Source organism: Calypte anna, chromosome 10 (assembly GCF_003957555.1).
Source record: "Calypte anna isolate BGI_N300 chromosome 10, bCalAnn1_v1.p, whole genome shotgun sequence".
Lineage (NCBI taxonomy): Eukaryota > Metazoa > Chordata > Aves > Apodiformes > Trochilidae > Calypte > Calypte anna.
Genome location: NC_044256.1, coordinates 8,719,108 through 8,734,525, shown reverse-complemented (window position 1 = coordinate 8,734,525; position 15,418 = coordinate 8,719,108). Strand labels below are relative to the sequence as shown.

Below are 15,418 nucleotides of genomic sequence, written 5' to 3'. Positions count from 1 at the left end.
GAAGGATGGGCACTAAACATTGCTCATGAATGCAGGTCAGGAAAACAGAAATAGAGATGGAGCAGGATATGTGTTTTAAATGTGCAGTTTCCTTTGAAATTTTCAGAAGATCTGTATCTGACCTTACTGCAGAACAGAGCCCAGGGACTATTCAGGGCTATCTATGCATGGCTCCCCATCCCTCTGAGTGTAAAGCTGTATTTCTCCCCTGCATTCTGTTTTTTTCTAAGTTTAGAAAACATGTATCAAAGGTACAGGATCTGTACATTAGAATGCATTGCTCTGTGCTTGAATTATGTATGTCTTAGTGGCTTTTAGAAACAGAATTACTGAAATTCCATTCCTTGCCTCGTAATACATAAGTAGAAGCAGCATGGATATTCTTTAAGCCATTTTTCCAGTGCTGGCTGTTCTACTTTTACACTGCATAATAGGAATCATGGAAACATCTTCCATGCAAATCACAAAAGAAATTACCAGTGGTGGTGAAGTGTACAAAAAAAAAAGCAAGATATTAAAACATCTGCAGTATTATCAACACAAACACGAAATTCTCATGCATTCTTCTCTTTGGTTTCCCTTGTTGAAAACCATTTGCCCAATAACAGTAAATTATGTTCTTGTGACTGCCAACCCAATTCAAACTTTCCCATAGAAAGATGTTGTTAATGGAAACAGTTTTGATTTCTAATTGTACAATTTTTCACCATTACTATCAAATATTTTTTAAGTGGTAATTGGATTTTTAGTCCCACTAAAGCAGTTCTGTGTTGAAGGAGGTGTTTCCACATTTGATTTTCCATAGCACAGTGTCTCATGGCATAGAATTCCTAATTCATCAGCTGTACTGATAAACCCAAAAGCACAGTGTGTGTGTGAAACATAACATCTCTTATCTCTTTGCAGTTGGACCCTGAAGCCAGCGTTGTTCTAAAAGAACTTCAGGTGAAACTCAGCAATGTACTGGATGAACTCAGCGTCACATATGCTACAAGGTATCAAATTAGTTTTACTGCAAAACTTGGTAAACACTTCTGTTCAAAAATCTATCTCATTAAGTCTGGGTGGGTGTTTGGATATCCTGTAGTACAGCTTGCTTCTGCCTTCATGAAGTTGTGTGAATTTGTGTGTTTAGACTCTACACATAGCAGTAACCTCACTGTAAAGAAAACTGAACATTGCCTGTGGGCAAGAACATGTTACAGAGGTGATGCTGATGACTTTTGTTCTGCTTTTTATAAAACAAAAAATGTTGGTTCGGTCTTGTCTGATGCTATGTTAAACTCTTCTTTCTGACCATGTTTATGTTATTTCCTGAGACTGGCAGCTTCTTCCAAGTGCCCTGCTTCAACCAGGGATTTCTGCCTGTGTTTAGCCTGCTTCACATGGTCACAGTGAATGGTTTTCTTGGGTCATGTACTTGCCTATGGCTCTACAAAAATTGTCTGCTTAGCCTTACTCTCAAAATCTTTCACTAATCAGAGTGCACACTTCTGTCTTGAATGAGGATGATGCTGTGCCAGCAGTGCCTGTGTGACAAGAAGCTGCAAGTTATTTTTGCTGAAAATTAGAAAGGAATCTAAGAAAGAGGGATTAGTACTGTAGTGGTATTCATTAAGCAAAATCTGCAGTTGCTTATTTAATCCATCGATGAACTGTCTGTGTGGACAGCATTCCCTTTTTCTGAGTATGCTTTTTGTCACATTGCCTTGCTTTATTTTTACTTCCAGGCCCTGGATCTGTCATCACTGACAGTGCATGAATATTATTTTTTTCCAGGGCTTCTTTTTGAATGAGCCAGCCATGTTTCTGCAAAAGAAAACCCAGGAATAGCTCAAACTAGGATATGTTCCAGATATCTACTGCATTCCTCATGGTCAGCTTATTGCTTGGGTTTGTGAGGTTAAGAATGTTAGAACAATGGCTGGTGTCGAGAAAGCTCAGCGCATTATTTTGGCTTTTATTGGGGAGACTGGTTCAAGGATTTACATGAACAGCTTCAAGAGCAACTTCATGTTGATTTGTATCTATCACTTTGAAATATGTAGTGAGTACATATCCAAGGGTACTTGGAAGTTTCTGATTTTTTCCAGTGTTTTCACATGGAGATCTGCTTTTTCTTTTTATGATTAGACATGTAGGTGGAACAGCTTGCTGCCTGATTATAATGTTTCTTTTCTCTCATAGCAAGCTTGCTTTCTCTTTCCTCAAGTTAATTTTTGCCATTTATCTTTTTACATTAATAGGTGTAGAATATTTTTGGCTTCTGTTTTTCATTCCTGTTCATAAACTAAACCTAAACCAATTAATTATAAATCAATTCATAGACCAAATTACCATGTGTGCAGAGCCCTATTCTTCGTCTGCACTGCTGACTCTGATAAAGTTCTGTTCTGCATTATTTAAATCTATTAGCTGAAGGCTGTATCACATCAATGACACTGTAAGACTGCCAGACACATTGCTCAGATCAGTTAGGAAACAGGAGTTTTCAGAAAAGAAGTTTTCTGAGCAGGTACATCTTGAGGAGCAAGAATTTGTTCACACTCACCTTGAAGTGGAAAAGATTCCTTCCAGGAGGAAGAGTCTAACAACTTCTTAGAGGGTTTTTTTAACAAAATAATAGTTTAAGCTGTCCAAATGTTTTAGCTCTGCCTAGCTGCAAAGAAAGTAAGCAAACCTTCTGATGGCACTGACCCTCTGTGAAACCCCAGAAAAAAGGCAAATTAAGCCTAAGAAGTCAAAATCAGTTGAAGTTTTCTACTTGTCTTCCTGAAGAATATCAAAGCTTGATTGATGTTAACAACATTAACATATTTTCAAGAGAAAAATAATTTACAGTTATCTGTTTCTGTTGTCAATTCACAATAAAATTAATCTGTAGAAGCTGTTGCTAGCTGGTAATCAGTCATACCCTAAACTACAGATTCCATTACACCTGATACAGAAAGTAATTACTTGGCATGCTTAAAAGGGCATGAAAACCAAAATCACAGAGCAGAAACAAGGGGAGGAGAATCGAAACAGTACATGAATTATGAGCTATAATCCTTAGGAAAACTTATTTTCAGTCTGTAACACCTGCAGTATCTGGCATTTGTGAAATTTCTGTCACTGCAGAAAGGATTTAAAACTTGTTGACAAACCTGATGCAAAATTATGTCTTGTTTTGCATCCCACAGATCTGTAATTCTCTTTTCTTCTTCTGTCCTGTAGTTTCCAGTCTGTTACTGAAGATTGTGTAAGACAAATGAGCAATGAACTGAATCAAATGAGAGGAAACGGGAATGCAGCAGCCAATAAGAACAGTGCAGCCATTGATGCTGAGATCATGCTCCGGCCTCTCATGGATTTCCTGGACAAAACGTAAGTGTGGCAGAGCAGGGAGATGTCAGATTAGGATCTGAGTGCTACAGTCAGGCATCCTTGGCTTTACCCTGGAGCATTATTCATACCTAGAAACACTCTGTAGCAGTTTTAGTATTTGTAGTATTCACATATGTGCAGAATACTCAACCAACTGGTTCACTTATAACAAGCAATTTATTTTTAAGAGCTTCAGGTCTCCAGTCTCACCTGCATGAGTTGGACACCCTTTAACCTCGGGGCTCCTTATGGATGTGTGTCCCCTAACCAGATATTTTCAAAGTAAAGGTGGAAAAGGTACTGAGGGAGAATCTCGCTTAAAGCAGCATCATTACCAGGAGGAAGTGGCTGGGCAGGAGTGGGGTTAAAGCTGGAGCTGTGCTGAGAAAATATAAAGGGACTGAGCCAGGCAGAGAGCAGGCTCAGGAAAGCCTGTGGCTTACAGAAGACATTGTGTGTGTTTGCAGGATGCCTGCTGTGCCTGTCTTGTAAAGCCCCTGTATGGAGAGTTTAAGGGGCAGTACAATGGATTCTGTTTTCTTGTGCATATATGATCAGTAAGATTCTGTTTTGTGACTAGAGGTGCAGAGTGTTGGGACTAGTAAAACCCACGTCAAAGGCTGATTTAAAGAACTGATTTTATAACTGTCTTTTCTTTGTCCAGGGCATTACTTTACATCCTTATTGTTTCTAAAAATGGGATTGATGGATTTACCATTTTAGAAACACGGCTGGAATTGTAGCTCCCAACTGTACATATTCATAGCCAAATTCTTAAAGTCAGTGGCATAAAGGGTAGAGTAGGGAATTCTGGAGATTCTTTGGGTGGTTAATTTTTCTAGGTTTCTTTTTTTTTTTCAGGACTTTTATAATTAAGTGAATGCTGGCAATGGACAAATGCTTATTTAATGTACTAGATAAAAAGTGACTATTTTTGCAACCCTGTCAAGTGCACTGCCTGGATTCCTAACCTGGAAAAATATTTTAACCGCTTTATCTAAATGTCAACCTTTTATTTTTGGCACTCTACCTAGTCCTGTGTGTTAAGTAACAAGAGGGGGATCGTGTTGTTCTCAGCAGAATAGTTTTAAATTTAAGTACCTCTGAGTTAAGATGTTTACTCCTAGCATAAGTATTAAAGAAAATCCAAAAGTGTTTATGCACTTACCTGTGCTATCCTAAGATCATCATTAGAGCTGGGTAAGATGACTTTTGCCTGACAGGTTCAATTCCAGATTGCCATTTCTTAAAGCCATCTTGACAGCTTCTTTGAGATTTACTTGACTAATGACATACTAGAAACAAAAATAGATCTTAAAATTACTGTCCTAATAGAAAATATTCCTCACAAGAGGAACGTTAAATTGAATTTTTTCAGATGCTACACCCATGCACAGAAAAAAAATATGTGAAATTAAAATAAATAAATTATAACACTTCTAGGGAATATTGCCCTTCTCAGATATACATATTTGTAACAGGACTATAAATAAGACATATTAATACCATTTGGGTTTGTTTATTTCTTATACTTAATTTTTTGCTTACTAAGAGTAGTATTAGATGCTAAAATATTAATTGGCATATTTATTATGTGATACCAATAATGATTTTACAATAATCTTCTTTTCCATTAATAGATGAGACTTTATTCTATAAAATTCCCCACATATGCATTTGTATGCTATTATTTAGAAATATTTTTCCTGTTCCTGAAAACTGTAGTAATTTTTTTATGATGATCTTATAAAAGATAATTTATGAATATACTGTTAAATAGAGAAAACAATCTAAGTCCATATATACTTGAAAAATTAAATTTTACTGGAGGTTACTTATGGCAGCCCTGAATTTGCACTAGCTTTCACCATCTAGTTCTACATCACAAGGCAACTATAAGAAAACAAGGGAAACATCTGGTTTTCACTATAAAGGTATAAACAACTTATATACCAAAGCCTCAATTCAGGGGTGTGGGAGTGCTATGTTGTATCATTCGTCTATCTTTAAAGCTCGTCATCACTTTGCAGTTTTGACAAATAAATATCAGTAGTACATTGATTATTATATTGGATAGTAATATCTTAAGCAATAAATTGGATAGTGGAGATTAACATGATTTTTAATCCATAAATCTGGTTATTTACCAAAAATTGAGAAATCCTTATTGGTAGAACAAACCTTCATGGTCATTGCTCTGAGCACACGGTGATACAGCCTCTCTGAAGTCTTAATGCTAGTTTTGGAGACTGGTTTGTGTTTTGTTTTATTCCAGTTTAAGCGCATCTGCAAAAATCTGTGAGAAGACGGTTTTGAAACGGGTTTTAAAAGAGCTGTGGAAGTTGGTCTTGAACAAAATAGAAAAACAAATTGTGCTTCCACCCCTGACAGACCAAACGGTAAGTGGCATGGGAATGGGTCACACACTTTGTGAAGGGCTGTGATGTGCTTCATCAGGTGTTTGCACAGGGCTCTAACACCATCCTTTTCTGTCCCTTGACCAGAAGGAATGTCACCCTGACTGCATGCAGTACTGTATGCACGTATCCAGTGCTCTCCAGTGCTTCAAACAGTGTGGTGAGGCTGCTGCTGTGTAGCCAGTGAGGAGTCTTCCTCTTTCATGCACTGCCTGCCCTAACCCGGGGCAGTTTTCATGAATGCAGTACACTACAAGCTGAATCACTGACTCTGCAGTGTGCTTTCATGTTAAGAGCTTTTCAGTTTGATTTCTTTTGGCTTCATTGCCCTTCCTACTCACACCAGGAATTCAATTGCTGCCATTTTTTGGCTACCCTCAGAAAGCCAGGAGTGCTTATCCCATTCTTCAGTCCTGCCTGCTGTGCCATTCCTCATCTTGAGGCAGCACTTCGCATCAGGAACCAGAAGCCAATTTAAGTCTGAAGTTTTGGGGTATTTTATTAGCAAACTTGATTGAAGGTCCTCTTTGGACAGGACTGCATTTATGACCTGACAAGAAGAAGGAAAGAAACCAGAAGTTAATGCAGAAAGTAAAGCTGCTGCACACAAAAGCTGTGTGAGTGATGGCCTGAAATGAACTCTGAGTGGTGACAGCTGAGAGCACCACGAAAATCTGATTCCATATGTGGAATAAAGAAAAAGAGCCTGCTTTTTTTTAATTGCTTCTTGCTTTGCATTTGGAACTGTCATGCTGAACTGCCAAGTAATTGCACTAGTAACTATATTTCTTGGAATAATTGTGAAAAAGAAGGTGATCACAGAATTATAGTAGGATTCTGATTGTCTAAGACAAACAGGTAGGCACTGGCCTTTGGTATCATGCCAGGATTTGGCTGTTGTAAAACATTGGTTTAACTTCATAAATCTCTGATATCTTTCCTTAAAATATGGGCTTTGGCTTAATAGTATGCTGGTATGTTGTATATAACTCAGCTGAGGATCTCTCTGTAGACATTAAGCTTTTGGAAGTTCCTCAGGTCTGCTCACTTCCCATTATGATTCTTTATATTATCATAGCACCTGCGAGCTATGATTATGGACAAATATCTCATTGACACACTCTATAAGGGAAGGTTTAGACATAGCTTAAAATATAAAATGAGATAGCAGACAGGAGCACACAAAACTGCTATCAGCAGAATAGACAATGTTCATATCCAGTATAGAACACCAGAGAGAAACATATTGCAAGCATTCACCTACATAGCTGTATCAAATGAATGAAAATATGTCTCATGTGTAATTGAAATTTTCATTTAGCTTTGCTAAACAGTGACTTTGGCTAATGTCCTAGAAGAAAATAAGATTATGTTGACATAAAAAGAAAACATTCTGTAGTGAGTCTGTTTCCTGAGTTTTCCATGTGATTACAGGGGCCCCAGATGATATTCAGTGCAGCCAAAGATCTTGGACAACTGTCAAAACTCAAGGTAATCTGTGAATGGCCTGCTCTAATCATAAAAATATTATTAACTATGAGGCTGAGCCTCATGCCTCATCCCTGTCCTTGTTTACTAGAATAAGACTGTAAGATTGAATATAGCAGTAACTAGTCATAGGTGAGTGATGATTTTACAGTCCCGGATGATTATATGGTAAAGTGATCACTAGATGGCTCAAGAAGATGTCATTCCCATATTGAACAACTAGGCCTTTTAAGCATTAAGCATGACCAAAGAAAAGAATTTGAGATCTTTGTGTTGCCTTCTGGAACTCACTGGCACTGGGTTACTGAAGTTGATAACAGGTTTGATGGAGCAGTACATCTGGTTAGATGTTTGTACTGATGGATGTCGGTTGTTTGCTGATCAGATTTGCCATTAGGAGTTCAGACCTGCACACAAGTGCAGTAACTCATGCTTCTATGAATATCTGCTCAGATTGCTAGAGGATTTAAAATATTGCCTAAATAAATCACAAGATTATTATTTAGACAAGTTTAGACAGTATAGTCACTTTATGACTCAATTTATGACCCTTTTTATTTTCTTAGTCTGGGGCACTGATAAACATTAAACCATCAGGTTCATTACTAACATGAATTCTTTCACTATCATCTAATTATTAAAATTTAACCATTTCCCCACCCCCCAGAACAGAGAAATTATATGTCCTAAGAAGAGAAGTAAAGCTACACAAATGGCTCATTACTAATAATTTCTTCTTTTTCCCTACAACCTAAGTTTTCAAGCAACAATATGATTGCTCTAGGTTATAAATAGGTGTAAAAGAATTCTGAATCAGTCCCTGTTTATCATAGGGACTTGGGGGACATCTAGCAGTTTTGTTTGGTTTTTTGGGTTTTTCTCCAAGAACAGACAGGCCAGAATACTGTCTTTCAAAATTCAATGTTATCTTCACTTGCTTTGCAGGACCATGTCATTCGAGAGGAAGCCAGAAGCCTGAACCTGAGGCAGACTGCAATAATGGAAGTAGCACTGGTTACTATAAAGGTACAGCTTTGTTTGGGCTTCTGTGTTGGAATAACCAAAATCATGATTCACACAAAGGACACATTGTAATAGAATCTTTTAATAGATTTTTACTTTAATAGAACTCCTTAGAATTGTAAAGATTCCTTTATATGTCAAGAGCCATTTAATCCTAAACTCCTAGTGTTGACTTGACAGCAAATGTCTAATAGCTTGCTTGAAGTTAGAAAATTTACCAGTTGCAGGCAGAAAAGGGACAGCATCCACACTCAGGTGGCTGAAGTTGTTCTGATTCTTGTGTAGTTTCCTGTTCACAGTCAGTGCAGATACAGCAGCTGCCTTAAAACCTTACTATGTCACAGCATAAACTTTTTTTCTCCACAAAGGAGACACTGAGCCTGAAAAGTGTAGCTATTCCTAACTGCACTCTCCTGCAAACACGTATGATACATTATTTATAGCAAACTAGAATGCAGGCTTTTAATACCATGCATTACACACATCTTAAATTTTTAACTTTGGAAAGAAGCTTTGTAGTAGAGATGATGAGAGTTATCTCACCTTCTGTACTCAAATCTAGGCATACATGCCAGGTGTTGTTATACTTTAACTGTAAATAGGGCCACTCAGATAATTTGCCTGTCTGAACAAGTATATTTGCTTTTCATTTTAGCAATACTTCCATGCTGGAGGAAGTGGACTGAAAAAGAATTTCCTGGAAAAGAGCCCAGACCTACAGTCCCTAAAATATGCTCTTAGTCTTTACACACAAACTACTGACACCTTGATAAAGAAGTTCATAGACACTCAGAAGTCACAAAGTAAGTGATCTGTAAGAGAGATGTAAGTACACCAATTGTATTTTAAATGTTTTAAATCCCTGGTCTCTAATTGCATACTCCGAGCGTTTCTGTATTTTAGGGTTTATTGTCACAGATTTGCCTATGTGATGTTATCCCATAAGCTGTTTCTTACCATTTCCCTTACTTCCTAGGCCATTGTGTTCATACCCCTACAGTACATACAGGAGCTCTTTTTGTATAGATTAGTGTGCATTATATTCCAAGCTGGATAGGGTTTTTTTCAAAATCTGCACATTTTTGCATCATAGTAATCTATACTAGATTTCCTCTGAATGCAATGGGCATTTGTAAATATGGTATGAGTGCTACTCTCTCTCTCTGTGGGAAGGAATACACTTTACTGATCTGTAAAGAATTACTTTGCTCCCCCTTAGGAGAATCAGAAAACTTTTAATTGGACAGTTAAGTTAGGAATCAATCACTTTTATCTCCAAAGTGCAGTATGTTATTCACAGTACAGAACACATGAAACATTAGTTTTGCAGCTTACCCCAAGATTAATAATAATTATTATTAGGCAATAGGGTTAGGTAAAGATTGGATTCAATGATCTTAAAGGTCTTTTCCAGCCTGAGAGATTCTATGATTCTATGATTCATTTCCAAGGGTTGATTTCCTAGGCAGCTTCCATTTTAGACTGAGGATCTCTGTTAATATTTCATATATTACAAGTAAGAAAATAGCTATAAAACTCTAATATATAAGAAATAGATTCTTTCAAATCTTCTATCAAAAAGATTAGCAATATGGATTTAAAAGTCATTAATTACCAAGATATTTTGCTTTTCTTTATGCATACTTCTATGATCAGTTCAGAAGAAAAAATTATCCAGGTTGTAGCCTTAAGCAGAGCTCCTTTATAAGTCCTGAAATGCAAACTTAAATTTTCTGATTTCCATCATTATTTCAGCCTGAGGTCTGTGTTCATTTCTGTGTGCACATTATCATGCCTGTATTTTCACACCAGGTATTAGCAGAAGTGTTGCCACTGGAAATGTTACAGAAAAGTGACTCATAGCTTTTCATCATCCTTTAATGTCTCATCTAAAAGAACTAAAAAAACTCATCTATTATGACCTCCAGCCTCGCAGCTGTAGCTGCATCATTAGTATTTAGTTAAAACGACCCTGTTTGCAAACTATAAGCTTTCTCTGAAGTATAATTAGATTTATATCTGCTCTCATATTTGTGCATATAAGCAATCCAAAAGCAGTAGACAGTTAGATGTAATAAAACTCAAAGCAATGCAAGAAAATATTATTTAAATAAAAATTTAAACATAGCATATTGAGTAATAGCTGTAAGTGCAGATAAAAGTTTAATTCTTCTGAAAAAATAATGTTCCCTTTGTATTACTTCCAGCTTAAGAACAGTTTTACCTTATTTTGACTTACTAGATTAGTATTACCATGACGTAATTTTGATCTCAACCCTTTACTCTTATTTAAAGATTGTTACTTTTTACCCCCTAGAAAGCATAATAACTGTGTAAAGGTGTATGCCCTTGATGCTCCCGTGTACAAGCAGGAACAAGTTCAGTAGGAATAATCATATTATCCAAGAATATGCTTTTGAACCATTTCTGAAGAAAAACGATTGTTTGGACTAGAGTTTTGATTCCCAGCTTTTGTGCCTATACATTCCTAAAGAGCTTCCTGGAAACAGATTTGCATAAGTATTATTAAAACATTCCTAACTTTTAAAATGATGACCTAATCACAAGGATTTGCAGTTTTTCATGTGGGGTTCACTAAATACTTGAAAGCTCAACTCTTATCGTTATTTTCAAATATATCAGGAGACTATATCATTATGGACACACACTTTAAAAGCAGATTATCACACAGTCAGGACTAATGCAGTTAACTACCATGATCTTACTCTAAATTTTCCTTTTTATAGCAGAGCTACAAACCTCCAAGACTGTTTTTGACCAAGAAAAGTGTTTGAATAAGTAAACAACAATGCTGACCATTAACTGGCAGTAACTTATTGAAAACGTTTTGTTTTTTTAACTTTTTATTTTTCCTTTTTAACACCTAGCCATTTAAAGTAATAGATGGTAAATTCAATCCTCACTCAGTGCTTTCAAAAAGAAAAAACTAACCAGTAACTACACTATGAAAATGGAAAAAAAAAATGGAAGGAAAAATGTTGTGTGTATCAACTATATTTATCAGACAATACAGACATCAGATTAACACCCTTAGCAATATAGCTTAAGTTCTAGCATAGGCTACCATCTTAAGCATCTGCCTTTCTGACAGGAAATACTACTCCCCTTCTTTCACTGTCCATTTCTCTTGAAGTTTTGAGAAGCTAAGTGTGCTAAACTACTCATTATTATTTCAGGTCAAACCACTAATAATTCAGTGGGTGAGATATCTATACAGGTGGATGTCTCTACACATCCTGGCACTGGTGAACATAAAGTCACTGTAAAAGGTAAGTTTAAACTATTTTAAATTTTAAAAAGAAAAAAACAACATAGTTCAAAGGTCCCAAGCACTACATCCTGAGTAAAATATACCAATAATGAAATAAAATACTTTAAGTATTACAGTACTTGAAAAGCTGTAAGTATGCCTCAGGTGATTAGGATCATACTTTTTTCTTGTCTAACATCAGCAGAAGTTAAGATTATGCAGGTAAGTACTGCCTGTGTATCTCCATGTGGACAGTCAAAATTTATTATATGAAGTCATGGAGTTACAAGTTCTAAAGTGCCAAATGATATTTCTGACTTTCTTGCTGTAACTTAGTTTTCCAGAAGCTGTAGCAAAGTTGAGTGCTGAATGACCACCAAGACTTAAAATGTTCCATTTTTAACAAAATGCCTTTGCTCTATGCTGAATTCCAGAGGAAACCCAGCACCATTTAGATTAGTACAAACTGTGTTTTACAGTGAAGGTAGCTGCTATTAGTAGACAAAATAGCTGCTATTGTAAAGCATGTATAAAATGTATGCTTATAGGTGCTGCTGTTGTAACTAGACATCTTTTGGCAGATAACAAGCAAAGCTCCTCCTAAGTTTGCCAGATACCTATAGGTATCCTATAGGAAAGTTGTTAGATTACCTTTCATTGACTAGACAAAGTCAATACTGGTAATCAATTGGAGCTCTTCAAATGGAATTTTATTTATCTTTATTTCTTTTATTTCTCTATAGTTGTAGCAATTAAGAATCTGAACTGGCAAACAACAGCCATGTTCCGGCCATTTGTGGAGGTCTGCATATTAGGACCTAACCTAAGTGACAAGAAAAGAAAACATGGAACCAAGACAAAGAGCAACACCTGGTCACCAAAATACAATGAAACCTTTCAATTGTAAGTCTTTTTTTTTCTCTGTTAATTGCATGTATTATCCAAATGTTGTTAGAATTTCTTGCCATTAAACTGATAAGAACATAAACAACTGTTCTGAGTCCATAGATATAGACACTACTTCAAAATTATTTACTAATGTCTTTGTTTTATATGAAGATGAATGGTAGCCATTAAGCTTTCAGTCTTTAAAAAGCCAGTTAAAATCCACAGTTACCTTCCTTACACAGGAACAAATATTTATATACCTAGGAATCTATTTGTTTGATTAGTTGTCTGGACAGAAGCATTTATTACTGCTGGATATCTGGGCATTTATGAGTGCCATGTTATTTGTCTGCAAAGGGTTATGCATGTCTCGATGCTATTATTTGTCTCTATTACTTATTCCTTAAAGCAATAAGAAGCATTCAGCTAACCTGGAGTTTCCAACTTAGTTTAAAACTAAACAACATTTTAATGCAAAAACACAGAACTACAACATTCAACTTCCTACTATCGTTTTAAGTTTTACAAGATTTCAAAAGTATGCTTGTTGCTTAGGAAAATTAAACTGAACTTGTTCTATATTTGTATTTTTAATCCATTCAGTGTTTTGAGTAATGAAGCTAAGCCAGGAGCCTACGAGCTTCACCTCTCAGTGAAAGATTACTGCTTTGCTCGGGAGGATCGCATCATAGGCATGACGGTTATCCAGCTGCACAGCATCGCTGAGAAAGGCGGCTGTGCCTCCTGGTACCCCCTGCTGAGAAACATCTCTGTGGATGAAACTGGCTGGACAATTCTTCGCATACTTTCTCAGAGGACAAACGATGAAGTCGCTAAAGAATTTGTAAGACTTAAAACGGAAACGAGATCTGCTGAAGAAACAGCCTAAAATACCCAAGTCATGCGAGATTGCCGCCACCAATACATAAAGCAGTAACGCTGCTGTTGTCCAAATAGTGCATGCATGTGCAAATCTGTGGGAATGTTCAACTCTGTTTTCAGTGTTTGCCAGTACTTATGTACTATATTCGCAAGGTATGTCAAGGAGCTGTATATCTTTTATACATATTTTGGTCTTTGGTAAAGTAATTGTTTCAATGAAGTGCCAAAACTAAGATTAAATGTTTCAGCATATATTTTTAAATGTTGATTTCGCCTCACCACAATTCCTTTGTTTTTTAACAGTTATTAATGAATAATTAGCTTTTTTAATTGATTAATAGTTTATCTCTGTTCAGCAACTGCATTGCTTATTCTGAATTATGTTACATTCTTTACTATTATTTTTTTAAAAGATGTACCAAGTTTTCTTCAAACTACCATTTTATGCAAACCTCATTTTAGGTATCTTACTGATAACTTTTTCTATCATTACTACAGATGCAGTTACTTATAGAAAGTATTTGTAATTTTATAATTACCAATATAAAGTAATGATTTTTGCATAAAAAAATTCAAAGGATGGAAATATTTTATGCTAATCTTTTTCCAGCCTTTCATAAATATCACTGTGAAGAAATGCTGTTAAAGCAAGTTCTGAAGAAGCTGTGCTTATCAGAGTTTGTTACTGTTGTTTGATATCTTGACATAACTTGTTCTTCAAAACTGCCAAGGTAATATCATATTTGTATTAAAGGGGTAAGTCAGTATCTGTAGAAAAAGACTGTCAGACAGTATGTGTGCTTTTAAAAACAAAGTTTTTTAATTACACAGTCCTGTACAATGGTTAATAGTTTGGAATATGTAATGCTGGTTTGTGGTTTGTTTCTAAAAAATGTTTACGAAGAGAAAAGATATTGTTAGCATTTTCACTCAGAGTTGTTAACTTTGCTTTACATACTTAGCTGTAACATCAGTTAAGTGTTTTATTTTTTTGAAAAAAGTTCAAGTTTGTACTTATGCAACATTACTATGTATTGCACTAAAGCAAACTCTGTGTCCTGTAAATATATTTAGTGAGAAGTTGTAAAATAAAGGATGAAGAAACTGCTTCTAGTTTTGTTATTTGATATTATTTATGTACCTGTAGGTTTTATGTGCATGTGAAGCCCAGGCAATGGGCTGACAATAGAGCTTTATAGTATATCAAAGTACAATTTCAACTGTAAGTTTTGATATGTCAGTGTCCTTAAAAAAAAAACAAAAACAAACTGTAATAAGAGTTGTAGGCATTTTGTTAATGCACTTTTATATAATATAATGCTCTGTAATAATACACATATTTGCCACTGGTTTTGCTTATACATGTTTCTAATATAAACAGGTTGGATTTTTCAGCTCTGCTTAGGAAAAAAATAATTCATGGGAAAGAAAGACCTCTAAATAGCATGTTGATGCCATTCAGGTATAGCCCTAAGTGTCTACATTTAAAACAGACAATCTATTAACAGATAAGATTTCATGTAAGAAAACATCAGCAGTCTGAAATAAAAACAGTGAATAATCAAGAGATTAAGTGGTTCCTGTAATTATTTTAGATAAAATGAAAATAAAAGGCCAGAATAAACACTTTGTGGTTTGAAGAATTAAAACAGAGAGGCTAGGGTAGATAGTTTCTTTTTTACATGGAACATTATTCTCATACTTTTGTGTAGCAGTTTAGTCTACTGCCAAATGGCACACCTTTTGGTGGACAGTGTTTTCACCACCCACCTAACCCTTTATCCCTGAGATTCACCTATAAAGAAATAAAAATAAGTGAAGGAAATCAGTTACTGTTCTTAGTGGTCTCCCTCTGTTGTACACACTAGAAGTAACAGGCAATCTGGTAAAGCAAACACTTATAATATAAAGCTTTAAACAGTACATTTCCATTTTTCATTATTTTTAGTAGAGAAGGGCTTACATTCTGCATCAAAATTTGTCATGTAGAGGATGAGAAGAAAATATGTTGACATCACAGCGCTGTTTTAAACTCTGGTATAAATCAAAATGCAAATATTGCCAATAGTGTGGCACAAGCAGG

General features: G+C 35.7%; 1 protein-coding gene across 2 annotated transcripts in view; it reads left to right on the top strand.

Annotated features, from left to right (window-relative positions):
• The window catches only part of UNC13C (unc-13 homolog C), a 107,814-nt gene extending 94,235 nt beyond the window's left edge, over positions 1–13,579 (top strand). For both annotated transcript variants that reach the window (XM_030456876.1, XM_008492046.2), the window contains 9 exons: positions 907–995; positions 3,217–3,366; positions 5,642–5,765; positions 7,218–7,274; positions 8,217–8,297; positions 8,950–9,097; positions 11,492–11,584; positions 12,309–12,468; positions 13,057–13,579. In XM_030456876.1, coding sequence (XP_030312736.1) covers positions 907–995; positions 3,217–3,366; positions 5,642–5,765; positions 7,218–7,274; positions 8,217–8,297; positions 8,950–9,097; positions 11,492–11,584; positions 12,309–12,468; positions 13,057–13,342 — 1,188 coding nt within the window. In that variant the 3' untranslated portion in view covers positions 13,343–13,579. The remainder of the gene's footprint in view (positions 1–906; positions 996–3,216; positions 3,367–5,641; positions 5,766–7,217; positions 7,275–8,216; positions 8,298–8,949; positions 9,098–11,491; positions 11,585–12,308; positions 12,469–13,056) is intronic.
• Positions 13,580–15,418: the final 1,839 nt, after the last annotated feature.